The sequence below is a fragment of the Tachyglossus aculeatus genome, unplaced genomic scaffold, assembly GCF_015852505.1.
Source record: "Tachyglossus aculeatus isolate mTacAcu1 unplaced genomic scaffold, mTacAcu1.pri scaffold_96_arrow_ctg1, whole genome shotgun sequence".
In the NCBI taxonomy this organism is placed as follows: Eukaryota; Metazoa; Chordata; class Mammalia; order Monotremata; family Tachyglossidae; genus Tachyglossus; species Tachyglossus aculeatus.
Genome location: NW_024045099.1, coordinates 272,619 through 297,360, shown reverse-complemented (window position 1 = coordinate 297,360; position 24,742 = coordinate 272,619). Strand labels below are relative to the sequence as shown.

At 46.7% G+C, this 24,742-nt stretch overlaps 1 protein-coding gene across 1 annotated transcript; it reads left to right on the top strand.

Moving 5' to 3' along the window:
* Positions 1-11,017: 11,017 nt before the first annotated feature.
* LOC119924319 (E3 ubiquitin-protein ligase TRIM52-like) lies at positions 11,018-12,047 on the top strand. The gene is made up of 3 exons (XM_038743207.1): positions 11,018-11,454; positions 11,640-11,724; positions 11,919-12,047. The coding sequence occupies exons 1-3, from the start codon at positions 11,018-11,020 to the stop codon at positions 12,045-12,047; spliced, it is 651 nt and encodes a 216-aa protein (XP_038599135.1).
* Positions 12,048-24,742: the final 12,695 nt, after the last annotated feature.

The following is a 24,742-nucleotide window of genomic DNA, read 5'->3' as shown; positions in this document are numbered from 1 at the left end:
GTTTCTGCCTGATGCGCAGATTGATTGGTAGCCACTGGAGATTTTTTGAGGAGGAGAGTAACATGACCAGAGCGTTTTCAGACAAAGACAATCCGGGCAGCAGCATGAAGTATGGATTGAAGTGAGGAGAGACACGAGGATGGGAGATCAGAGAGAAGGCTGATGCAGTAGTCCAGACGGGATAGGATGAGAGCTTGGACGAGCAGGGTAGCGGTATGGATGGAGAGGAAAGGGAGGATCTTGGCAATGTTGCGGAGCTGAGACTGGCAGGTTTTGGTGACGGCTTGGATGTGAGGAGTGAATGAGAGAGCGGAGTCGAGGATGACACCAAGTTTGTGGGCTTGTGAGACGGGAAGGATGGTAGTGCCGTTAACAGTGATGGTAACGTCAGGGAGAGGGCAGGGTTTGGGAGGGAAGATGAGGAGTTCAGTCTTGGACATATTGAGTTGTAAATGGTGGGCAGACATCCAGATGGAGATGTCCTGAAGGCAGGAGGAGACACGAGCCTGGAGGGAGGGAGTAAGAACAGGGGCAGAGATGTAGATTTGGGTGTCATCAGTGTAGAGATGATAGTTGAAGCCGTGGGAGCAAATGAGTTCACCAAGGGAGTAAGTGTAGATAAAGAACAGAAAGGGACCAAGAATTGACCCCTCAGGAACCCCTACGGTAAAGGTATGGGAGGGGGTAGGAGCCCGCAAAGGAGACTGAGAATGAACGGCTGGAGAGATAAGAGGAGAATCAGGAGAGGACGGAGTCTGTGAAGCCAAGGTTTGATAGCGTGTTGAGGAGAAGGGGGTGGTCCATAGTGTCGAAGGAAGCTGAGAGTTCGAGGAGGATTAGGATAGAGTAGGAGCCTTTGGATTTGGCAAGCAGGAAGTCATTGGTGACCTTTGAGAGGGCGGTTTAGGAGGAATGTAGGGGATGGAAGCCAGATTTGAGGGGGTCGAGGAGAGAGTTGGCATTGGGGAATACGAGGCAGTGGGTGTAGACGACTTGTTCAAAGAGTTTGGACTCCTTGACTCCAGCACTTAGTGGAGTGCCTGGCATATAGTAAGCACTTAACAAATACTATGACTACTAGAATTGTTATTAGTAGTAGTAGCAAATACTATAATTACTAATATTGTTATTATTATTATTAGTGGTAGCATTATATAATGGAACACAAGTTGAAACATTTGAGAGATGAAAAGGGAAAGGAATACAGAAATAAAGTGAAGAAAACAGAGGAAGGACAAAAGAAGTAAAGAAAGAAAGAGAGGAGCAAACGAAGAAAGAATGAAAGGATTTAGACCTCTACGTTTAATTTGAGCTCGAGTCTCCTGTCCTATGTACTCTTTGACGTCTTTCCCACCCCCCAATCTCTTCATTAGGAGGCCGATACAGTCGTCGAGGTAAGACATACGGTCAGGGCTGTATCGGCATGGGGGCGGTTTGGCTGGAGAAGAAATCAAGGATTTTCTCAGTATTGTGAAGGTTTATCCTCCAGGTTTCAGAAAGAAAATCAACAAATGGCTTGAATGAGGCCACTGATCCAAGGATAGACAAAATAAGACATGATGAAAGATTAGAGTTAAATAAAATGAGGATGTGTTTGAGATTCATTCATTGAATCATATTTATTGAGCGCTTACTGTGTGCAGAGCACTGTACTAAGCGCTTGGGAAGTACAAGTTGACAGCATATAGAGATGGTCCCTACCGAACAGCAGGCTCACACTCTAGAAGATGACCCACATGCCTAGACAGGGGTGTTGAATTGTGCCAAAGTGTCCCATCCATGAATGGTGTGTGGACATTCGGCTCTGGTTTGATGAGTACTCTCTCGGGGAGGACCCTCATGACTTTGACCTCGCAAAGGTGCAGAGTATCAGGCTGAACATGGCCACGAAGTACAGCTATGTAGGTTCAGTCCCATCATAGCGGGCACAATTGGTGCATTTCCTCAGGGTCTAGTGCTCTTCTTGTTCCCCTCGATCTCTTCGTTTCTACAAACATGGATCACCACGCAAATGACCCACACAATAATTATTAATGGACGTCCATACACAAATGAAGTTTATTTCCGTGCGTGGAGGGAAGGTGTCTAAGTGTGGAGCTGAAGAACGAAGGTGTCAGCCAAGAGAACGGGCTAAGGGTGCTAAGATAGAGTCTTAAAATTGAAGGCCAGTTTGCAGTATAGTAGTAATAATAATGAAGACATTTATTAAGTGCTTACTGTGTGCCAAACACTTTTCTAGGCGCTGGAGCACTATTCTACAGTTTCCCCATATGAAAAATGGGTATATGACATATTCTAAGAGTCCCTGTGGGACATAGATTGAATGCAATCTAATAAATCTTGTATTTAATTTAGTATGAGGGTCTCCCAAAATCTCTGAGGGATGGGTTTTCCTCATCACAGGAAAAACAAAAATAATAAAACAAGCCAGTGGTCAAGTGATTAGTTCAAGGCTAGAATATGTTTTAGGGATGAATGGAGCTGTGGTTGCCCGGGGCTAACAAATTTGGCCACCTTTTATACAGTGCTCTTTTAAAGCGGGTAGGAAGGAGGCAACTGTGAGTGAGGAAGGTCCAAAATTGGTTTCCCCGATCTATGAAAAGGAGGACTTAAGGAGCAGAATTAGTTTCAACTCATATTTCCTGTCTTTATAGTGTCCCCTCCTGGGTTTGTGCTTGCAGTAGAGGGAAGTGGTTCCTAATACTATTCGACCTAAATGGAAAAGAGAGATGAATTAAGATGGGAAAGTCCAGGATCATCACCTGATGATCACAGATGATTCTGAACTCCAAGAGACAGATGCGTAGCAGCCACAGTTACTGAATAGTGGACATACAATATGCTCTCAGGAAGTACTGCACAAGAGGGCCCCAAATGCCTGTACAGGCCCAGACTGAAAGAACCCTGGGCTAATCTCAAAAATCTGTTTCCTGTCTCCAGCACCACTTCCTTTTCTGACAAAGGCAGTCTGGTCCCTAACCCCTCTCACAGGAATCATCTTCAGAGTTGGGGTTTCTGGTCCCCGTCGGGTGAATCTAATTGATCCTCTCTGCCCCGCCTCACAGCCGCAGTGGCTTCATGGTTCTCTGGCTGGTCGTGCTGCTCCTGCAGCCTTCCTGGCCAGAAAGTTTTTTCCAGCTGCAGGTGTTGGTAGATAGGTGCTCAAATAGGCTCTGTCTCCCATCTCGCTGTGGCCCTGGTCAGTGTGTCGCTCGATCTGACGCTGTGGCTCCTGAGTTTAGATTGCCTGGCTGTGGAAGGGCGCTCGTCCCTCTGCAGAGCTATAGAAAGTCCACCATGGGGCTGGACTCGTCAGTGCAATGCTGATCATTTCCTGGTTGTCCTCGAGCTGCGATCTGGAAATTCTTCCAATGAGGTAGAAATTGTCTCTCTCACGATCTGATCAAGTGTCAGGGAAGGGAAATGTCTGGTATGGAGGTAGGCTCAGGTTTATATCTAGTTCAGGGAGGCCCTATCCCACAACTGTGAGAAACTCCCATGAAGTGTGAACTCACCTCCCAGCCTGTTCTTCTATTTGTCAATTTTTCGATTGGTACTACAGGGTTGAATTCTCGGAGGTGGAAAAATCATTTTTCATCCCAGTCAGGAATATAACACCTTACCCGATGAAGGTGTCAGCTATATAGATGCGTTGTTCTCCCCTTAGTACAGTGCTCTGCACGCAGGATGCGCTCAATAAACCCGATGGATTGATCGATTGATTAAGTCGAGTAGAGCACCATGGTCACCTCCTCCAGGAGACCTTCCCAGGCTGAGTCCCTTTTTTCCTCTCCTCCTCCCCTCCCCAAAGCCTCCCCCGAGCACTACCTCCTTCCCCTCCCCACAGCACTTGTATATATTTGTACATATTTATTACTCTATTTTACTTGTACATATTTACTACTCTATTAATTTTATTAATCATGTGCATATAGCTATAATTCTATTTATTCTGACGGTTTTGACACCTATCTACATGTGTTGTTTTGTTGTCTGTCTCCCCCTTCTAGACTGCTTTCCCGTTTTTGGGTAGGGACCTTCTTTATATGTTCCCGACATGTACATCCAAAGCGCTTAGTACAGTGCTCTGCACACAGTAAGCGCTGAATAAATACTATTGAATGAGTGAATGAATGATATAGGCTTATAAGGCAGGAAGAAAAGCTGGACTTCTTAAACTGACGAGAAAGAGAAGCAACGTGTTCTAGTGGATAGTGCCATAGGCCTGGAAATCAATTAAGACAACTGAATAAAGGCATGCATGACAGAATGAATGACTGAATGAATGAATGAATGAATTCTAGGTCTCAGTTACCTTATGTGTAAAAAAGAGGGTTAAGACTCTGAGTCCCATATGGGACAGAATTGTGTCCAATCAAATTAACTTGAATCTACCCCACTTAGTACAGTGCCTGGCACACATCAAGCACTTAGGAAGAAATGACAGTAAAGTAAAATACAAACAAGCAAAGGAAAACGCAAAAAATAACAGGGATTGGGACAGGGATTGAGTGTGAAGAGGAGTTCTGGTTTGGCATGTCTAGTTGGAGGTGTCGACATGTCTGTTTGGAGTATCGGTGGGAAGTAGTACACATGCTCCCTGTCCCATGAATCTGGACAAATGTAGATGGGAGGAAGAGCCAAAAAATATATTCCTGCTAGAAGAACGTCAGGGAGAATGATGGAGTACAAATGTACTGAAGTATCATTTGAGCAGTGACGTGAGACTCCAGAGTAACCATAAGAGGGCAGCTGCCTTTACTACTCTGGCTACTCACGGCTTTTCTGGATTCCCACAGCACCGCCGCCTTCCAAACAACCCCGCTCAACACCTCGAGAAGCTGTGAAGTGAGGGGAAAAGATGCAGGCCTGGGAGGTGGGAGACGTGGGTCCTAGTTCTGGCTCCACCACTTTTGTGCTGTGTGACCTTGGACAAGGCTCTTTGGCATCTGTGTGCCTCAGCTTCTGCACCTTTTAAACTGGGTATTAACGACCTGTTTTCCCCCATTCCACGGCTATGAGAGCCCTAAGGTGTAACGCAGGCTGCTATGATCGTACAGTCCCACACCATCTATTAGCTAAGAGTAATTGTTAAGCCAACACGATCGCGATAATGCGCATATGATGTCGTCCAGCCTAGAACCTCCAGTGGTTGCACATCCACTTCTGCAACAGAAATTCGTTTCCATCGGATTTAAAGCACTAAATCACCTTGACCGCTCCTACTGCCCCTCGTTACTGTACTACTACAACCCAGCCTACATATGTCGCTCCTTTAATGCCATCCTACTCAATCACACCTTCCTTCCTTCCTTGTTCCCTTGGTTCCTTGGGATTGTCTAGCCTATCCAATTTAGCCTTTGTTTTTCTCCTTCATGAGTGTTCCTGTTTCATGGAATATGGTTCCTGCTTTTTTTCATCCGCGTCACTAAGTGGTGATTCCTTGAATCTCAAGACAGCCCTGATTTACTGTGGGTGTTTTGGGTTCAGTGCTCTTTGTTCTATTTAAGGGGAGCATGGATTTCCACAATCAATGATACTTCTAGCTGGCATCCTTTTCCCTGGCATGGTAGTCCATGTTCCTGTGATGCTCTACTGCACATATTCCTAAGGTGTACTGCACATGGAAGTGTACAGCTCACAAGATTTGCCAGGCTTGTTTTCTAATAACAATCGGCTTAGTGTCTAGAGGGAAAATGCATTTGATTTTATTGTGGTTTCACTCTAGTTCTTACTATGTGCTGGCCGGCCACTCTGCTACAAGCTGATTAGGTTGGACACAGTCCATTTCCCACAGGATGAATGGTTTTAATCCCCAGTTCACAAATGAGACAGAAACCATTTTTAAAAACCAGCCCAAGGTCCGAAAACTGACACGTGGTGGAGCCAGAAAATACAACCTAGTCCTCTGACTTCCGGGCCTGTGCCTTTCCTTTCGATCTTTCTCATCTGCCTGCTTGTTTGGTTGCCTGCTTGCTTGGAATCTTCAAATGATCCCAAATGATCTCCCATGATGTGTCTTGCCAATTGTATAATTGTAATTCTCATGGATGGGTCCCTTAGGTTTAGAGGGATTTTCCATGGAAAATGACTATATTGCAACTTATCCAACGATGAACATCATGCTCCGAACATAGTAGTCATTGGAAGATACTGTGTGGTGAGCATTGTTCAGTGTGCATTTTTGAGAGTCCACTAGAAGTTGTCGATATGAACCATGTGTGCCAAGCACGGGACCAAGGGCAAGCGAAAGTCCAAAAGGATGAGTAGGTATTAGGTGTTGAACATATGTCACGAGCCTTATCGTGTGCTTCCAGGATCTTGCCTGCTGGATAGGAGCTCTCCCGACCAGGAAACCTATGTGAGAAGGGTTGCCAGAATGTGATTTCTTCCAGAGATGGAGTTGGTGGCACCAGGATATCCACTGCACTGAAGCGGTTTAGAAGATCAAAGCGAAAATTTGTTAGAAGGGAAGGTGTCTCCCTCAACCCAAATGGGTTACTCTCAAACGAATTGATTGACTAGCTGTATTGTGAAGTGTGGATCTCGTGGTTGGGAAAGTTAGTTCTCAACTAGTGAAATGAAAGGAGGAATGGGGAAAGGGTCATTTTTCCATTGCTCTTTCAAGGCCAGGGATGCCTGTAGGAGTGGTGATTTGGTTATTGTAACTGTCATTCCACTGGCATCCTACTGTGCTTGTTAATTTGGTAAAGAGGTGTTTAGGCAGGTGGAGGATAAACTTTCATCTTTCTATCTGTCTGGTAGAAACGTGATAGTTGGAGCAAAACATTTTACCGTAATGCCATCACTATGGAACTAAGCACATACGTAGCACATACGTATTCTGAAAAATGGGGATGAAGCCTGTGAGCCCCCCGTGGGGACAGCCTGATCACCTTGTAACCTCCCCAGCGCTTAGAGCAGTGCTTTGCACATAGTAAGCACTTAAGAAATGCCATTATTAATATTTTTATATTTAATGTTCCTCACATAATTTTGGATGAACGATATCATGGAACTTTGCTGCTAAGAAATATCTTTCTGAAAGTAAAGGTAATACTCTGAAGGGGAAAATTTGTAATAATTATATCTGGATTTTCGATGAATGGGAACTAGAGGAAAACCTAAGGAATTTGTTAAAGATATGGTTGGCTTACTGGGTTGCAGAAATTCCTTGGGGAATGGATCCAGCATGGGACACTTCCTTATTTACCAAAGGGACTTTAGATCCACCTCAAGCACCGGCTTTCCAAATGGCTCCTAAGGATGAACTAAAGCAGAATTAAGTGGAGAAACTTTTTATCTGCCATGAATCTTAAGAATTCTGATAAGGAGACAGTGGCTCGCAAAGGAAGGATTTAATTACTGAATACTACCAAGTCAATGTATTGAAAATGAGATTTATTTGTTCATCTTTGCCTGTGACATCGATCTTTGGCCTCAAATAGTGTTTAATATCAAATTTCCATTATTTGAGGGTTAAGACAATACAAGCTCTGTACAACGTTTCTACTATAACCTGGCAAATGATTTTTCCACTTGTCTGCTGTTTGACCTTGGGCAAGTCACTTCATTTCCGTGGGTCTCAGTTACCTCATCTATAAAATGGGGATTGAGACTTTGAGCCTATTTGGGACAGGAACTGGGTCCAACCAGATTTGCTCATCTCCATACCCGAGGTTAGAACAGTGCCTGGATCATAGTAAGCACATAGCAAATATCATTATCATTGTAAGTATTATCATTATCAATGTTTGTCACTCTGTGTGATACATGATCATATGGGAAGAACAGGGTCTGGATGTTTGTTGATCTTTGTCTTCACGACTGTGTTTCCTTTAAGGGACTAGGATGATTCAGGCATTCCATCCCAAGGGCTTGGAAAGTGACAAAAGCAACGTCATCGGGGATTAGGATGATTCTTAAGGACCATGGGGAAGGAACTGTTATTCCAAACTTTATCAATTGTATTTGACTATATGATGGTGGTGGCTACTTATCTGCCTAGCAATTCTATGGTTAGTATAGTATCTTCCAAGACTTTACTCCAGTAGGGCACATTGGTTGCCAGAAAGGTCCAGCAAAGGGATCGTCACTCAACAGCCTATTAGAGAGCCTGTCTTCAGTCTGAGGCATGATATCAAAGGGACAGGGACATGGTCCCACCAGACGACCTGATCCAGAGATTGTGGACCCCAGCATCATCTGGGTGAAGATGGGAACTCCAAGACCACAAGAACATTTTGCCTTTCCTGGCAGCTTGTTTATAACATTGTTGGCATAATCTTAATAGATTATTGTAAACAGAGAGGAACAGAACACCTAGTGAGTACTAGAAGCAATATGTTGATCTGGTAGAATCCCTCACGTTGTCTTACTGGTGAGGGCACCAAAGCTTTCCTCAGCAGCACGGTAATCTCCCTGACTGTTCTTTCCTTGGCCCTTCCATTGGTTCTCAGCTAAAAAGATGAGCCAAGGACAACTGGTAGCAAAGGAGAAGATTAAAGTGAAGCCCTGCATCCCACTGTCATTCTGTTGCTGCTGCAGGTGACCGTCTCACTCTACCTGTTGGCCGTTGCCCATTGGACACACTGCAAAGTATGGATACTAATGCATGGGTGTACCTGTTTTGCAAAGAGGAGCACTTGGTTGGGAAAGTTAGTTCTCAACTAGTGAAATGAAAGGAGAAATGGGGAAAGGATCATTTTTCCATTGCTCTTTCAAGGCCAGGGATGCCTATAAGAGGGGTGATTTGGTTATTGTAACTGTCATTCCACTGGCATCCTACTGTGCTTGTTAATTTGGTAAAGAGGTGCTTAGGCAGGTGGAGGATAAACTTTCATCTTTCTATCTGTCTGGTAGAAACGTGACAGTTGGAGCAAAACATTTTAGCTAAAAACCTAAAAAACGTTTTCGGTGAGGTGGTATTGTGACCGCCTCCCCAGCATGTCTGCATAAATCTAGTATTCCCCATCCCCGTGCAAGGTCTCATCTATGTTGCCAACTTGTACTTCCCAAGCGCTTAGTACAGTGCTCTGCACCCAGTAAGCGCTCAATAAATACGATTGATTTATTTATTGATTGATTGATTGATCTAGACAAGGCAAAAGGATACCATGTGCTGGACATGACAGCCCACTGGTCACAGTAACCCAGGTGACTGGGATCCACGGGGTGGCCACAAATGGAGAAGTGGAAAGTGACAGACCCGAGGACTGGACTTCATTTTGTTTGGCCAAGATGCCATTAGCTCGAAGTGGGCACGGAACATACAACAGTATCCCTTGTTTATCACGTGCTGCCGACCTTGACTGCAGCTGCTGACCCTGTTGAGATAAGGAATTGGTAGTCACCGACGTCCTGAGGAGGAGGACAAGAAGGAGCCGAGCAACTACCCCAAATGGAAATTCACTGTGTCCGGCCAGATAAACCCTATGTAAACCAACACCGAGGAATAGCTTTGTGACCCCACTTTGACCTGGGTGTCCATACCACCTGCTGCTGCCAGATGAGGATTGAAGGAACCCTGCGTGGGTAGACCCAATATACACATGCATGTTCCCTCTGCCCAAACCCCAGACAATGGAGAACGAGAGTACACAAAAGTCAGATCAAGGCCAATACCTGGAAAGTTCTTCTCACAACCCAAGGTAGAGTTCAGACCTTCTGCACGTGATGTAGAGGGGAAAGAAAGCATTGACCCAGGATGCCGACACAGATAACTATGGGAGTTCACTTCGCCCTTTGGTATTTGAGCTGCTGGCAGTGCACTCCCAGAGCTGAAGCCCCACAGCAGAGGTCTGAAACCAGAGAAATCATTGGTGCTAACTTCCCTTTGCGGTGATCCACACTCTCTGAATGGTTCCTGGGATCTGCGACAGGAAGAACGGTCTGGCCATCTTCCGACGGGGGCAGATCAACTGGTGATTGACAGCGAGGCTTCTGTGATTCGATCTCGGCCTTGACTACAGTGGAACATGGCTGCCTTGGATCTGGCCAAAGGCCTCCAGAAAGAGTTAACCAGCTCTGTCTGCATGAAATACTTCATCGAATCTGTATGTCCAGCTACGGTTCCAAGAAGAACGGGGAACACAGCGTGAGTCTGGGAGAAGAGGCTGTGCAGGATTCCATGGAAAATTGTTCGTTCCGTGGCCTTCCCAAGGCAAGTGTTGAACGTCGAATTAGGAGGTATTTGACTGGTGCAACGCCAATATCTCCTTACCCTACTCCCGAGGTCCGGGAATTAGGTGAGAGAGGCACCAGTCAGCACATACGTATTCCGAGCGTGCCAGACACCTAGTTCAAGGTCCTCGACGGCCTTTTTGCCTTTCAGAAGAGATTCCAGGAGTTTCTTCATCCCCTGTGGACCGTAATTGAGGAGGTGCAGGCTGTGCTAGCTGCGGAGAAAAAGAATAAGTGAGGTTCTGGTCCCATCCGGCGGGGTCCCTTCTTTTCCTTTAGCGGGGCTTGGGAGGTTCAATGTGTCCAATTGTCTACTGACTCTCCTTTCCACGGCGATCTTTTTCCAGGCAGGAGGAGGTGCAGAAATGTAGGCGGAATCTCGTGTCCGAATTTGAGAAGATGCTTCGATTCCTGGATGTGGAGCTCGAGCTGCTGTTTCGGAGCCTGGAGAAGGACAAGAGTGAAAATCTTTAGAAACTGAGGCAGAGACAAGTGCATCTTTTCCAGCAGAGCCGCACTCTTCGGGCACTGATCACAAAGCAGGAAGGGAAGTGTCATCAGGGGAGCATCGAGCTGCTGCAGGTGAGAGTCCAGAAAATGGCCTTTGGTATTTGAGCTGCTGGGAGAGCACACCCAGAGCTGAAGCCCCATTTAGAGGTCTGACACCAGAGGAATCACTGATGCTAATTTCCCTTTGTGGAGATCCCCTCTCTCTGAATGATTTCTGGGATCTGCGACAGGAACAACTGTCTGGCTATCTTCTTACAGGAGGCAGGCAATGGGCGATTGACAGTGCAGCTCTAGTGACTCGACCTCAGCTCCTCTCCGGAGGAACATGGCTGCCATGGATCTGGCCAAATGCCTCCAGGAGGTGCTGGTCTGTTCTTTATGCATAGAATACTTCATCAGCTCCGTGATCATCAATTGTGGACACAACTTCTGCCGAATCTGTCTTCTCAGGTACTCAGATGATGTTCATGTGTCCTTCTCCTGCCCAGAGTGCCATGGGACCTGCCAGCTGAAGGTCCTGGAGATCACCCAAAGTCTGGGAAGGCTCGTAGTCCTCCTAAAGCAGCTCGGACCTCACCTATTGTGGGGCTCTGCTGAGGAGGAGGAGCAGTGTGAGAGACACCAGAAATCTCTGAAGCTGTTCTGTCCGGAGGATAAAACTGCAATCTGTATATCCTGCTACTATTCCAAAGAGCACGGGGAATGCAGTGTGAGTCCGATAGAAGAGGCTGCGAAGGATTACAGGGAAAGTTGTCTTTTTCGGTGGCCATTCCAAGGCAAGTGTTGAACGTCCAATTAGAACGTCTTTGAGCGATGCAACGCTGATATCTCCCTATCCTACTCCCGAGGTCCGGGAACTAGGTGAGAGAGGCCCAAAGCAGCACATACGTATTCTGAGAATGCCCAAATTCTATTTGAAGTCCATCGACCGCCATTGTGCATTTCAGGAGAGGTTCCAGTAGCTTCTGTATCCAATTTCTGTGGACAGAAATTGTGCTAGCTGCAGAAAAAAAGAATTCAGCAATGGTGAAGGTGAGGTTCTGGTCCCGCCCAGGGGCGTCCCTTCTTGACCATTAGCAGGAGGTTGAATGTGTCCGATGACCTATTGACTCTCCTTTCCACCCCGCCCTCTTTCCTGGAAAGAGGAGATGCAGAAATAGAGGCAGAATCTCGTATCCATGCTTGAGAAAATGCACCGATTCCTGGATAAGGAGCTCTAACTGCAGATTCAGAGCCTGGAGAAGACACAATGGAGAATTTGTGAGGAGCATCTCTTCCAGCAGAGCTGCATTCTTCCAGGACTGATCACAGAGCTGGAGGAGAAGTGCCAGAGGGGCAGCACCGAGCTGATATAGGTGAGAGTTCTGGAAAAAAGCTTGAAGCGAGATGGGGAGGGAGCACAGGAAGACCCTCTCAGATTTTCCGCTGGACCATGCCCAGAGTTAGTACATCCTTTCATGGGAGGGTCCTCGAGAGCCAGGTTCTGGATCGTAGGACCCCAGTTGCATCCCTCCATCCAGGGCTATAGGGGAAGCTTCAAGCCCAGGGAACGACAGCACTGATTGACCAGAAGAGAGTGCACATCAGCTCAGGATCCCAGTTCTTAGCTGTTGGAATGAAATGGGTGCAGAGGGGATTGATGCAGTGCCTCCACGGAGAGCCACGTTACAGGAAGGTGTGGATGGGGAACAGGCCGATAGCCCAGATACTAATCTAGTGTCTTCTTTCTCCTTATGACAAGAGAGGAACATTATGCAGGTACATAGGTGATCTGTGCTCCTTGTGGACAATCCAAGAAATGAAGGGCTAAAGGAGTTCACTTGCAATAGGGGGGTTCTTGGACTTTTTTGGGCAGGGTACACAGGAATGGTTCTGCCTGCTGGAACAATGGCCAAAGTCCACCATGTCCCAGGTGGTGACCAGATGCTGGATGCCTGCGATGACAGAATTACTCAGCAGATATGCAGGTGAGTGGAAGGCCACGGGCTCATCCTGAGTCAATCCTGTGACAAATTTCTTGCCTAATTCCTGTCTCATGCAGTACCTACAGCATACGACCCTGTCTGGGACTTTCAAGTTGTTGCCATTTTACTGAAGGATGGACCACGAGCATCGTCCTGCATAGAGGAAGTCATGTGTTTGCCTGTGGAACTCAATCAGATGGGCTGGGATTTCAAGTCCCTAACATTGATAGGGTTTTAGTCCTGAAATCCTTACGAAATCTTGATTGGCTTCCCACATATGCTTTTCCCTCTCCCAAAGCCCTGGCAGAGGATACTATGGGAGGAGGTCCTCTCTTCCCAATCCCAGATGGAGCCTGCATCACTGCTCTCACCGCTGCAGTGTAGACAAAGATGGCCAAATCCTCAAACTACCTCTTTCCAGGCATTGACTATGAGTGCTACATTGCAATACCCCCCTCTCTACCGCCAAACACTCCAAATACCTGTGGAAGACAGGGATAGCATGCCGTGAAATGAACTGTGACCTTTTCTCTCTCTCCGCAGTGGGCATGACTCTGGACTCAAACATAGCCAGTCCCCATCTCGTCATGTCATAGGATTAGAGGAGTGTGATATTTGTGGAGGCCCCGCAGGATGTGCCCGATCGATTCGAAAATTGTGGCCTCGTTTTTGGCTCCCTGGTGTCCATTTCGTGGTAGTACGACTGGGAGATGGAGGTGGGAGACAAGCTGGCGTTGGAGGTGGTAGTGTGTTACAAGCCGATGAGCAGGAAGAACAACGTGCCAGTTGCCCCAGGGACACCTTTTCACTGATGGCCTTCCAGTCTGTATGTGGGAGCAGTTTCTGGATCGCCTTCTCCTTCACCTACCTCACTGTGGCCCTTTCTATCTGCTGGGCTGGGGTTTTCCTGTATTATGAGGCTAGAGTCATCTCCTACAACATGTGGGAGAAATGCCTCATCCACAGCTTTCCTCCTGACCACTTCTCCGGTCCGCTTCTACCTGTCTTCTCCCCTTCTCTTACCTATGCAGGTCGAAACACAGGGTCACTAGCCATTGGCTGGGTGTGCAAGCTCCACCTCCTCTGTGGAGATTGAGGTTGATCTCCCCCACCACCCTTGCCGCTGCTTGAGTAGGCCTGACTCATTCTCTTGCCCCGGAAATGTTAATCGTTCTATTCCCAAGCTCCCTTTCCATGACCTCGAGCCATCCTGAGCCCCTTGGAGAGGCTAGGACTTGCCTCGGAAGCGGCAAGCCTCCACACTAGAGGTGCCAGTTGCATGGTTAACCCTTTAGGTTCACCCAGAGGAAACTCCCCTTCTCCCCTCTTCCTGAATTCCAGACAACGGAGCACCAGAGTTCACACAACGTAGATGAAGGCAAGTACCTTGATTCTTTCAGGGGAGTTAATTGCGGTAGAATTGAAAATGTAATGTAGACCAGTCCTTTCTTTCACCCCAGTTAATTAGGACCATGGTCTAGAGGGAGCATTGGCTCTTCCATCCATTCCCCTTTTCCCCTGCTTTTTGCACTCATCTCCTATTCATCTCCCTTTCCCTACATGACTCCAGAAGATGCTTTCCAAGATGGTCCCGGATAGGGAGCCCAGTTCGGGGAGGCTTGTGGAGGTGCTAACACCCAAAATCAGAAAATGATATTTCTTGAGTGTTTACAGTGTGCAGGTCATGGAACTGAAAGTTGAGGGACTAGAATGTTGAAGGTTGACAAGAGCAATCCTGACATCCAACTAGAAGTCAAAGCAATAGTACCCCAGTAGTAGCTCTGGGGGTGGGGACAAGATGAGAAGAATATCAAAATACTTCGGAGATATCAATGCCAGGGCTTTGACGATGTCAAAGCCGATGGGGCTTCACCTACCTCACTGTGGCCCTTCCTATCTGCTGGGCTGGGGTTTTCCTGTATTATGAGGCTAGAGTCATCTCCTACAACATGTGGGAGAAATGCCTCATCCACAGCTTTCCTCCTGACCACTTCTCCGGTCCGCTTCTACCTGTCTTCTCCCCTTCTCTTACCTATGCAGGTCGAAACACACGATGGGGAAGCAGCGTGGCTCAGTGGAAAGAGCCCGGGCTTTGGAGTCTGAGGTCAGGGGTTCAAATCCCGGCTCCGCCACTTGTCAGCTGGGTGACCTTGGGCAAGTCACTTCACTTCTCTGTGCCTCAGTTACCTCATCTGTAAAATGGGGATGATGACTGTGAGCCTCATGCGGGACAACCTGATCACCTTGTATCCCCCCAGCGCTTAGAACAGTGCTTTGCACATAGTAAGCGCTTAACAAATGCCATTATTATTATTATTATTATGTCCATATCAGGTATGAAACTGCAGTCAATCTTCGAGTGAAAGCTGTGAGTTTGCAGTGTTGAGTTTGGATCTGCAAGCATCTTTGGTGCGACCTCCTCTCTGCATCAGGTTTGACAAAATGATTGTGGAATAGACAGGGGAAAGTCTTCCAAATGACGGGTTACACCCCATACCCCAAACTGTTGTGCGGGCCCCACGTCTGCAGTACAATACTCTACCTTTATATCAGCCTAAAAATACTCAGGCTGTTACTTTAAATCCTTCTTCACAATTTGAAGAGTGTTAGAGACCTTTTCCCCTCAGGATCACCATTTGGACATGAGTCCTCCAGATTCTGGACTAAGTGCGAATGGATTGGGCAGTACTCGCAGTCCAAAAATACCACCACCATCATCACTAATGACTATTGTACTGTTATTAATAAAAATTAATTGTTATCATTACTTTTTTGCCTCATCGTTTTTATTACCCCAGCCAATTATTTCCTAGTACCAGAGAGGGCTATTGCTCTGTTGAAAGGTTTCATTGAAGAGGTCAGAAAAGCTTCCACCTCCACCCTGCCACGGGAGTCAGAGGTGCAGATGAAATAGCAGTCCCTCCTTTCAAATGTGTACTCATCATTCTGGTCACGTTACCAGAGGAATGAAGTTAGCCTTCATGTCCACACTTGTTTACTCCTAACTCTATCTTTAGCGATATTTGGTGATGATGACATCAGATCCACTCCGGAATAGCACATGGGACTTGATCCCGGATGTCAAAGATAAACTTCCTTTGGGCAGAGAATATTCCCGGTCCTTCCGTTGCCCTTATACAATACAGTGGGGTCACCATGGTGAGACAGAAGGGAAGAAAATCTCTGCTGAGTCCTATAGGATTCAGGCACTATCGTGCCCCGTGGCCGGGAGGATGTCCTGTGTCTCACCTACTAGAGGTGTGAGCCCCCTGAATCAGTGAATGTGCACTGCTCCTTTACTCCTTGGCCAGTTCCACGGTGTTTTTGCTCGGTGTTTTTGTTTTTCCCTGCATTTGTACTCAGGATGCTCACACCCAAGTCCATTAACCCTAGTTGGATCCATATAATAAAAATAATGAAAATAATAGCAATCATAAAATAATGAAAATAACATTTAGTGAGTGCTTACTAGGTGCTCAGATTCAAGTAGGACAGAGACTCTTGGATCCACCCTAGTGCTTAGAACAGTGCTAAGTAGGAAGGAATAAGAGTTAATCCGTGTTTTACAGATGAGGTATCTGAGGCATCTTGAAGTTAAGTGATTTGCCCGAGGTCATACCCGGGACTAGTGGCAGAAACAGGATTGAAACCTAGGTCTTCCTATTGACTTTCACCTGGCCATGTCATTTCCCTGTAGGATCAGAAGTAATACAAGACTGCATTTCCAAAGGAAGAATACAAACCGGCAACAAATAGAGACAGTACCTACCCAACAACTTAGTCTAGAAGGGGGAGACAGACAAAAAACAAACAAACAAGTAGGTAGGTGTCAATACCATCAGAATAAATAGAATTACAGCTATATATGCATCATTAATAAAATAGAGTAAATATGTACAAAGTAGTAAATACAGGTATATACAAGTATATACAGGTACAGGTATACAGGTATATACAAGTGTTGTGGGGAGGGGAAAGGGGTAAAGCAGAGGGGGGCGATGGGGAGGAGGGGAGGAGGAGGAAGAGAGAACAATAGAGGGGGCTCAGTCAGGGAAGGCCTTCTGGAGGAGGTGAGCTCTCAGTAGGGCTTTGAAGGGAGGAAGAGAGCTTGTTTGGCGTATGTGTGGAGGGAGGGTATTCCAGGCCAGAGGACGAACGTGGGCCAGGCGTCGATGACGGGGCAGGCTAGAACAAGGCACAGTGAGGATGTTAGCGGCAGAGGACCAGAGTGTACAGGCCGGGCTGTAGAAGGAGAGAAAGGAGGTCCTTTCTAGGGTTCCCAACATAATCACAAAAGAACACGACGTTGTTTTGGCCCTGAGGCCTGCCCCACATGTAGCTTTGGTTAAACATTTCCCAGTTTACTCAGTGTGAGCTGTCTTGTGAAGTGTGGCTTGAGTTAGAACTGGCTTGGAAAGAAATGAAGGGAAAAAAAGAATAAGATAGAAAGCAAGGGAAAAAGGCAGGTAGGAGGGAAGTGTTGCCGTCTGCTTCCACGCGTCCAGCACAGTGGGGAGACGGGCACTCGCAATGAAAGAACGCAGGCCAGGCGAGTCTCAAGGTGGACAAGGAGACTGTTTATGGGGTTAAGCAGCAAGACTTTTATATCTTTCAGTCACATTCTGTATTTTTCCATGTTGCTGTGTTTATAACTAACACAGCCATTCTGTAACCTTCAAAACCAGTAACAAGCAACACCCGTCTATGCAAGGCCGTAGGGCCGATAACAAGTAACTCCTGCCTGTCCACAGCTCTCCTCTCAGTTCCTTGTAGGTCTTCCTGTGAGCATGGAAGGCCTGGCTTACTACTTAGGCCCAGTAATCGATGGGCCAGATGTTTGGTCTGCCACAGGGAAGGAAGAAAGGAAGAAAGGAAGCAAGGGAGAAAGGCAGGTAGGAGGGAAGGAAGGAAGGAAGGAAGGAAGGAAGGAAGGAAGGAAGGAAGGAAGGAAGGAAGGAAGGAAGGAAGGATGGATGGATGGAAGGAAGGAAGGAAGGAAGGAAGGAAAGAAGGAAGGAAGAGAGAAAATAACAAATTTGCTACTCCACGAAAAGGACTTCCTTCGAAATTATTCGCATGGGCCATTCGTACTAGAACCTATCCCTTCCAGGTTGCATTCTCTCAGCCTTTCAGCTTCTTTCCCTCCTCTTGAAATCCCCATTTTCACAATGGCCACCCCAACCGCACTATCATCCAATCCTTCATGACTCCTGTACGCTCAAGCCTCCAGTTTCTTCCACAAGCCCCACCCCCAAATTATCTCTCTCCCTAAATGGCTCCATACCCATTAACTAGTTTCTCTGGCTCAAGCCACTTAACTATTCCTCAGTATTCTACCACAGACATAACCTGGTACCAAAGGAAACCTTAGCCACATTGTTTGGTGATAGTCCTACCATCTCCTATGATCCTCCTTGCCTTAAGCTATTATGATGACTCTGATCATTCTTTATTACGCTTTTTGTATTTAATTCCTTGTCTCTCCTACTGATGACGAAGGTGAAGTTCTGCAACTCTCTGTCTCCAGCACAGGAAGGATCCTCTAGAATGTTCTTGTAGTTTGGAATCGATCACTCTTTGCACTCCTTTTGACATCACTGTCTCTCTCTCTCTCTGCCTCTCTCCATATCTATCCCCTTGCTGTCTTTCCCTGTGTGCGCTTTTTATTGCTCTCTCTCACAGATCACTCTCTGTCTCTCTCTTTCCCCTCTCTTTCTGTCGCTCTTTCTCGCTCTCCCAAATTGATCTCAGTAGATTTTCCTACCAAGTGACTGTCGCTCTTTCTCCCTCTCCCAAATTGATCTCAGTAGATTTTCCTACCAAGTGACTAGCTAGCAAACTTCCACCGGCTTCACAGGTCTACAGAAATTCTGGGAATCATGGAATAGGGAAACAAAACAACGCGGATAGTAGAAAGAGGATATCATGTTCCCTTGAGCACAGTGTTCCACATACATTTAGCGCCCCAAAATTACTATGGATTCCATATCATGAATGGAACATACCTCTCCCGAGAGTTCTGTTCGATGCTTCTTCTTACAGGTTACTTTCCTAGCACCAGAGAATTTCCCTCACTCTCCTCCTGGGGTCTTATCACAGAGATGACTGAGTGACCTGAACCTTGCCATTGATTAAAGCCCCCAGATCAACTGATCTTGGCAGCTTTCACAAGTGAGATTTGATGCGGTAGGGTGTTCCTTTGCTGCATGTTTTTCACCTCTGAGAATTCAGGCCTGTATTACCGACAGAAAGAATGACTAATGGAGGAAGGGGCAGGGAGCTGAGTTCACACGTCATGGGGGGATCCTTGCAGATACCAACCTGAACCTAGCTCCATTCCATCCATTTCTCATTCCTGCCATATCTGCAGACACGGAGAAGGAACATTTCTACTTCATTTAAGGACTTTTCAGATTGAAGCTCGAGGACTTCCAAGAAATGATCAGCATTGCACTGAAGAGCCCAGGCCCTCGGTGGACTATCTATTGCTCTCCAGAGAGCGGAGCCACCTTGTGCAGCTAGGCGATCAGAGGTCAGAAGCAGCCGCTTCGCTCATTCATTCATTCAATCGTATTTATTGAGCGCTTACTATGTGCAGAGCACTGTACTAAGCGCTTGGGAAGTAAAGGCTGGCAACTGTAGAGATGGTGCCTACCCGGCAATGGGCTCAAAGTCTAGAAGGGGGAGATAGACAACAAAACAAAACATGTAGACAGGTGTCCAAATCATCAGAACAAATAGAATTAAAGCTATATACACATAATTAACAAAATAAATGGAATAGTAAATATATGCAAATAAAATAAATAGAGTAATAAATCTGTACAAATATATACAAGTGCTGTGGGGAGGGGAAGGAGAAGAGGAAAAAGGGGGCTCAGTCTGAGGAGGCCTCCTGGAGGACGTGAGCTCTCAGTAGGGCTTTGAAGGTTGGAAGAGAGCTAGCTTGGCAGATGTATGGAGAGAGGTCATTCCAGGCCAGTGGAAGGACCTGGGCCGGGGGCCGATGGCGGGACAGGCGAGAACGAGGCACAGTGAGGAGGTTAGCAGCAGAGGAGCAGAGGGTGCGGGCTGGGATGTAGGAGAGAAGGGAGGTGAGGTAGCAGGGAGTGAGGTGATGGCGAGCCTTGAAGCCAAGAGTGAGGAGTTTTTGTTTGATTCATAGGTTGACAGGTATCCACTGGATTTTTGAGGCCGGGCGTAAAATGCCCAGAGCGTTTCTGCACAGAGATAATCCAGGCAGCAGTGTGAAGTATAGACTGAAGTGGGGAGAGGCAGGAGGATAGGAGATCAGAGAGGAGGCTTGATGAGTCGGGATAGGATGAGAGATTGAACCAGCAAGGTAGCAGTTTGGATGGAGAGAAAAGGACGGATCCTGGCAAAGTTGTGGAGGTGAGAGCGGCAGGTTTTGGTGACAGATTGGATGTTTGGGGTGAACGAGAGAGAGGAGTCGAGGATGACAACAAGGTTGCACGCTTTTGAGACGGTAAGGATGGTAGTGCTATCTACAGTGACGGGAAAGTCAGGGAGAGGGCAGAGTTTGGAAGGGAATATAAGGAGTTCGGTCTTTGACATATGGATTTTAGATGGCGGGCAGACATCCAAATGGAGATGTCCTGAAGGCAGGAGGAGATACGAGCCTGGAGGGAGGGAGAGAGAGCAGGGGCAGAGATGTAGATTTGGGTGTCATCAGCGTAGTGATGATATTTGAAGCCATGGGGGCGAATGAGTTCACCAAGGAAGTGAGTGTAGATAGAGAACAGAAGGGGACCAAGATGACCCTTAAGGAACCCTTACAGAAAGGGGATGGGAGGGGGAGGAGGAGCCCGCAAAGGAGACTGAGAATGAATGACCGGAGAGATAAGAGGAGAACCAGAGGAGGATGGACTCTGCGGAGCCAAGATTGGATAGCGTGTTGAGGAGAAGGGGGTGATCCACAGTGTCGAAGGCAGCTGAGAGGTCGAGGAGGATTAGGATAGAGTAGGAGTTGGCAAGAAGGAGGTCATTGGTGACCTTTGAGAGGGCAGTTTCAATAGAGTGTAAGGGAAGGAAGCCAGATTGGAGGGGGTCAAGGAGTGAGTTGGCATTGAGGAATTTGAGGCAACGGGTGTAGACTACTCGTTCTAGGAGTTTGGAAAGGAAGAGTAGGAGGGAGATAGGGCGATAACTAGAAGGGGAGATGGGTCAAGAGAGGGCTTTTTCAGGATGGGGGAGACGTGGGCATGTTTGAAGGCAGAGGGAAAGGAACCAGTGGAGAGTGAGCAGTTGAAGATGGAAGTTAAGGAGGGGAGGAGGGAAGGGGCGAGACATTTCATAAGCTTCAGATCCAATACCACACTGATCAGGGCCACAGCGACGGGGGAAGAGGAGACGAGGGGCAAAGCCGAATTGAGTATCCATCCATCAGCAACTGCACCCGGGAAAAATGTACCGACAAGAAGAGCTGCAGGAACGGGAGGCCCAGCCATAGTACCAGGAAGCCGTTGCGGCTCTGCGGTGGGGAGTGGGGTCAAAGAGGATCAAACAGATCCACACGAAATGGACCAGCGACCCCAGCTCTGTAGATGGCCCATGTGAAAGTGATCACGGACAGAGATGCCTTAGAGCGGGAAGTGGTGCTGGAGAAAGGAACCAGGTTTTGGGACTTTCCCTGGAGCTCTTACCATCTGGGCCAGAGCTGTCAGTTATGTCCATCTTGTATGTTCATTCGATAGAGTATCTCACGTGTTCACTGCTTATTCATTTGTGGCTCTGCTGTGCTGTGTCTCACTCTGAGATCTGAAATGTCGTGGTTGGGAATTTATTGGACTATGTTGCTGGACTTTCTGATCCTAATTCATCCGTGTTTTCTCTTTAGATTTCCCACTAACAGAAAGGACACCTGGAAACTGCCCTTCGACCTCCACCTTGGCAGCTGAACCAACTTTTCACCTTGACCACTCACCTCTCTTAGCACCCTGTTCTTTTGTCTCCATCCTTAGAGACTCTTCTGCAGGGAATATTCCTTCCATTCATAGAAATCATCAGTTGCGTTTTCAATTTCAACCACGTTTGGTGTGGGGATTATTGGTGTGGAGAGCCATGTTGGCGAAAGGAGAAATGATTGAAGGGGGAGCAAGAGGAGCGCTAGGCGTGTGGGCAGTAGACTGATTGTGCCTGCTCTACAGAAAGGTCATGCTCTCTAGCCTTGAGAGTGTGACTTGACAGGCCGCCGCAAGAACACCCTTCCCGACCAGGGTTTCCACTAACAGCGTTGTCCCCTGAGTGATATGTTACCAACTTGTACTTCCCAAGCTCTTAGTACAGTGCTCTCTACACAGTAAATGCTCAACAAATACAACTGAATGAATGAATGATACTGTGTGTATGCTCTGGGCTCTAGTGAGGGGATCTACCCGCAAGATGCTTCGGGTTGAGGGACTGTAATTACTGGCCATGCCTGGCCGAATTCTCAGCACCTGCGTGCAGCCAACGTGTTGGAGCTCCTCCTTAAGAAAGTACTCGTTAAACCTGAATCTAGAGCTCTCAAACCAGTCACGAATGGCACCTTTTGTCACAAATCAATTCTTCTGTCTCAACATTAAGGTCACTACCAACTCAGCCACACCTTCTCTAACTCTACCATCTCCTCCACAGCTCTAAAACAGCACTTCCTATCGTTGCTGACATTCACCGACAGTTAAGATGTCCAAGGAGGTACTCTTCCTCCTCACCCTCAAACACAAGCATCACATTCTTTTTTATTTTCCCTACACTCGCCACCATCCTCCCAGCCTCAGTACACTGTACCTTTGCCAGTAGCCTCGCCTCTTGTGCCTCATTCAGACTACATATTCATTTTTCTCATCAGAGCCTGGGAATCAGACCTCAGGGCATCGCTAAAATCTGCCCTTTCCTCTCCAGCAACACTGCAACCTTGCTAATCCAAGAGTGTTATCTTATGTCCTGCCTTCACTACTGTATAGGCCTCCGGATGGCCTCCCAATATGAGGGCACTTCCACGAGACCCGAAGGGACCAGTCTGGTTCCAGCTCGCTCCAGGATTCAGTGGGGTGGATATCGGTGCCACCGACTCCATCTCCACCAGGAATCACATTCTGGCAACAATTTTCTCATAAATTGCTTGGTCAGAAGAGCTCATATACAGAAAACAGGGGAAAGTGTGAATTTATAGATCCTGGTGGCACATGATAACACTCGTGACACATGTTCAACATTTAATACCTACTCACCCTTTTGAACTTTCGTCTGGTCCCGTGCTTGGCACACACAGTTTACATCGACGACATCTAATTGACTCTCAAATGCATCCTGAACAATGCTTACCACAGAGTAAGTGCTCCAATGACTAGTATGCGTTGAGCATGATACTCATCGCTGGGGAAGTTACGATATAATCATTTTCAATGGAAAATCACTCTAAGCTTAAGGGACTCGTGATTAGGATTTTGATTTTACAACCAGCAGGACAAGGACATTATGGGAGATCATTCGAGGATTCCAAGCAAGCAGGCAAGCAAACAAGCAGGAAGACGAGAAAGATAGAAAAGAAAGACACAGGCAAGGGAGTCAGAGGACCTAGGTTGTATTTTCTTGCTCCACTACATGGCGGTTTTCGGACCTTGGGCAGGTTTTTTAAAAATTGTTTCTGTCTCGGGTACCTTGTCTGTGAAATGAGGAATAAAACCGTTCATCCTTGTGGGAAATGGACTGTGTCCAACCTAATCATTTTATAGTATAGTGGCAACTATTTGCCTGCCGATTGACCTAAGGCAAGTCACGACTTCTCAACATCCATTTCCGCTTCGTGGAATGGGGATAGTAATCTCTGCCTCTTCCTACCTCCCGGAGATATTGTGAGAATTAATTGAAATTGTTGATGTGCAAATTCATTAATTCATTCAATGGTAATTATTGAGCACTTACTGTTTACAGAGCACTGTACTAGGCGCTTGGGAGAGTACAATTCAACAATAAACAGACACATTCCCTGCCCATAACGAGTTTACAGTCTAGAGTATTTTTGAAAAAAAAATAGTATGGAAATTTGCAGTCAGGTTTTCCATTGCACAAGTGTACACCCTCTGTTCTGAAGAGAACGCAACAATTTATTCTTCTAATGACATGATTCTGCCTGGAAACTGCCTGAAGAAATGATGACGTGTAGGTATGTAACATCAGACTGTGAGCTCATCTCTAGACTGTGAGTTCATTGTGGGCAGGAATGTGTCTGTTGTTATACTCTCCCAAGTGCTTAGTACAGTGCTTTGCACACAGTAAGAGCTCAATAAATGCGATTGAATGAATGAATCAGACATGTGTTTCAGCACAACTTTTCCTTAATGCAGGTTCTGCATTCTCCCCACATTTTCCATTTAATACTCTCTCCAGGTATGCATGGGACACATATTTTGTTTTGGATTCCCCATCAAGCTTTTAAAGAGGAGGAAAGAGGGTGAGTCATTTCCAATGCCTTCTCACATGTGATGGGCCAAAGAAGCATCCTTCCCCGCACTTTCCAGATGAGGTCTTCCCTTTTTGGCTTTATCTGCTGTTCTGTATTTTTCACATTATTGCTCCCCTCCATTGGATGAAGATTACTGATAGTTGAGAGTACTTAATTCCTTCCCACCTCCAAGAGATGATGAGAAAATGAAGATCACCTTTATGTCAGATTTTCCTCAGCTATACAATAGCTTGCAAGTTTATGATTTTAGATGAAATGTGACTTTGAGAATTTGATGTAGTACAGAGTACAGTTTCTGTGTACCCATTCCTGGCTGAAAGATCTACTGCCCTGAATCCTGGGTCATGGTTCTGCTTTTATTTTCCACCATTCTACCTCCACTATTCAAATCCCCAACATGTCTCTCAGTGCCAACAACTTTAGCCAAGGGTGTCAGGGTAAGGGGTAGGATAGTGCATTCCAGAGCTCTCTGCCCCACCCCCTCTTATTTTTTTGGCAATAAAATGGGTTATTTCCTGTAATTGCTCACCTGATACAAGGTTGTAGCAGGTTGTAGCACCTACACTCCAGGGGGAACCTGCTGATCGGCTGCATTTCTGATAGATGAACTAACTTTAGC

Excerpts from the sequence above, each read along its gene's own strand:
- LOC119924319 (XM_038743207.1), top strand. The coding sequence starts at position 11,018 with ATGGCTGCCATGGATCTGGCCAAATGCCTCCAGGAGGTGCTGGTCTGT. Across the intron at positions 11,455-11,639 it reads AGGGAAAGTTGTCTTTTTCG|GAGAGGTTCCAGTAGCTTCT; the intron begins GTGGCCATTCCA and ends TGTGCATTTCAG. Across the intron at positions 11,725-11,918 it reads AGAATTCAGCAATGGTGAAG|ATTCAGAGCCTGGAGAAGAC; the intron begins GTGAGGTTCTGG and ends CTCTAACTGCAG.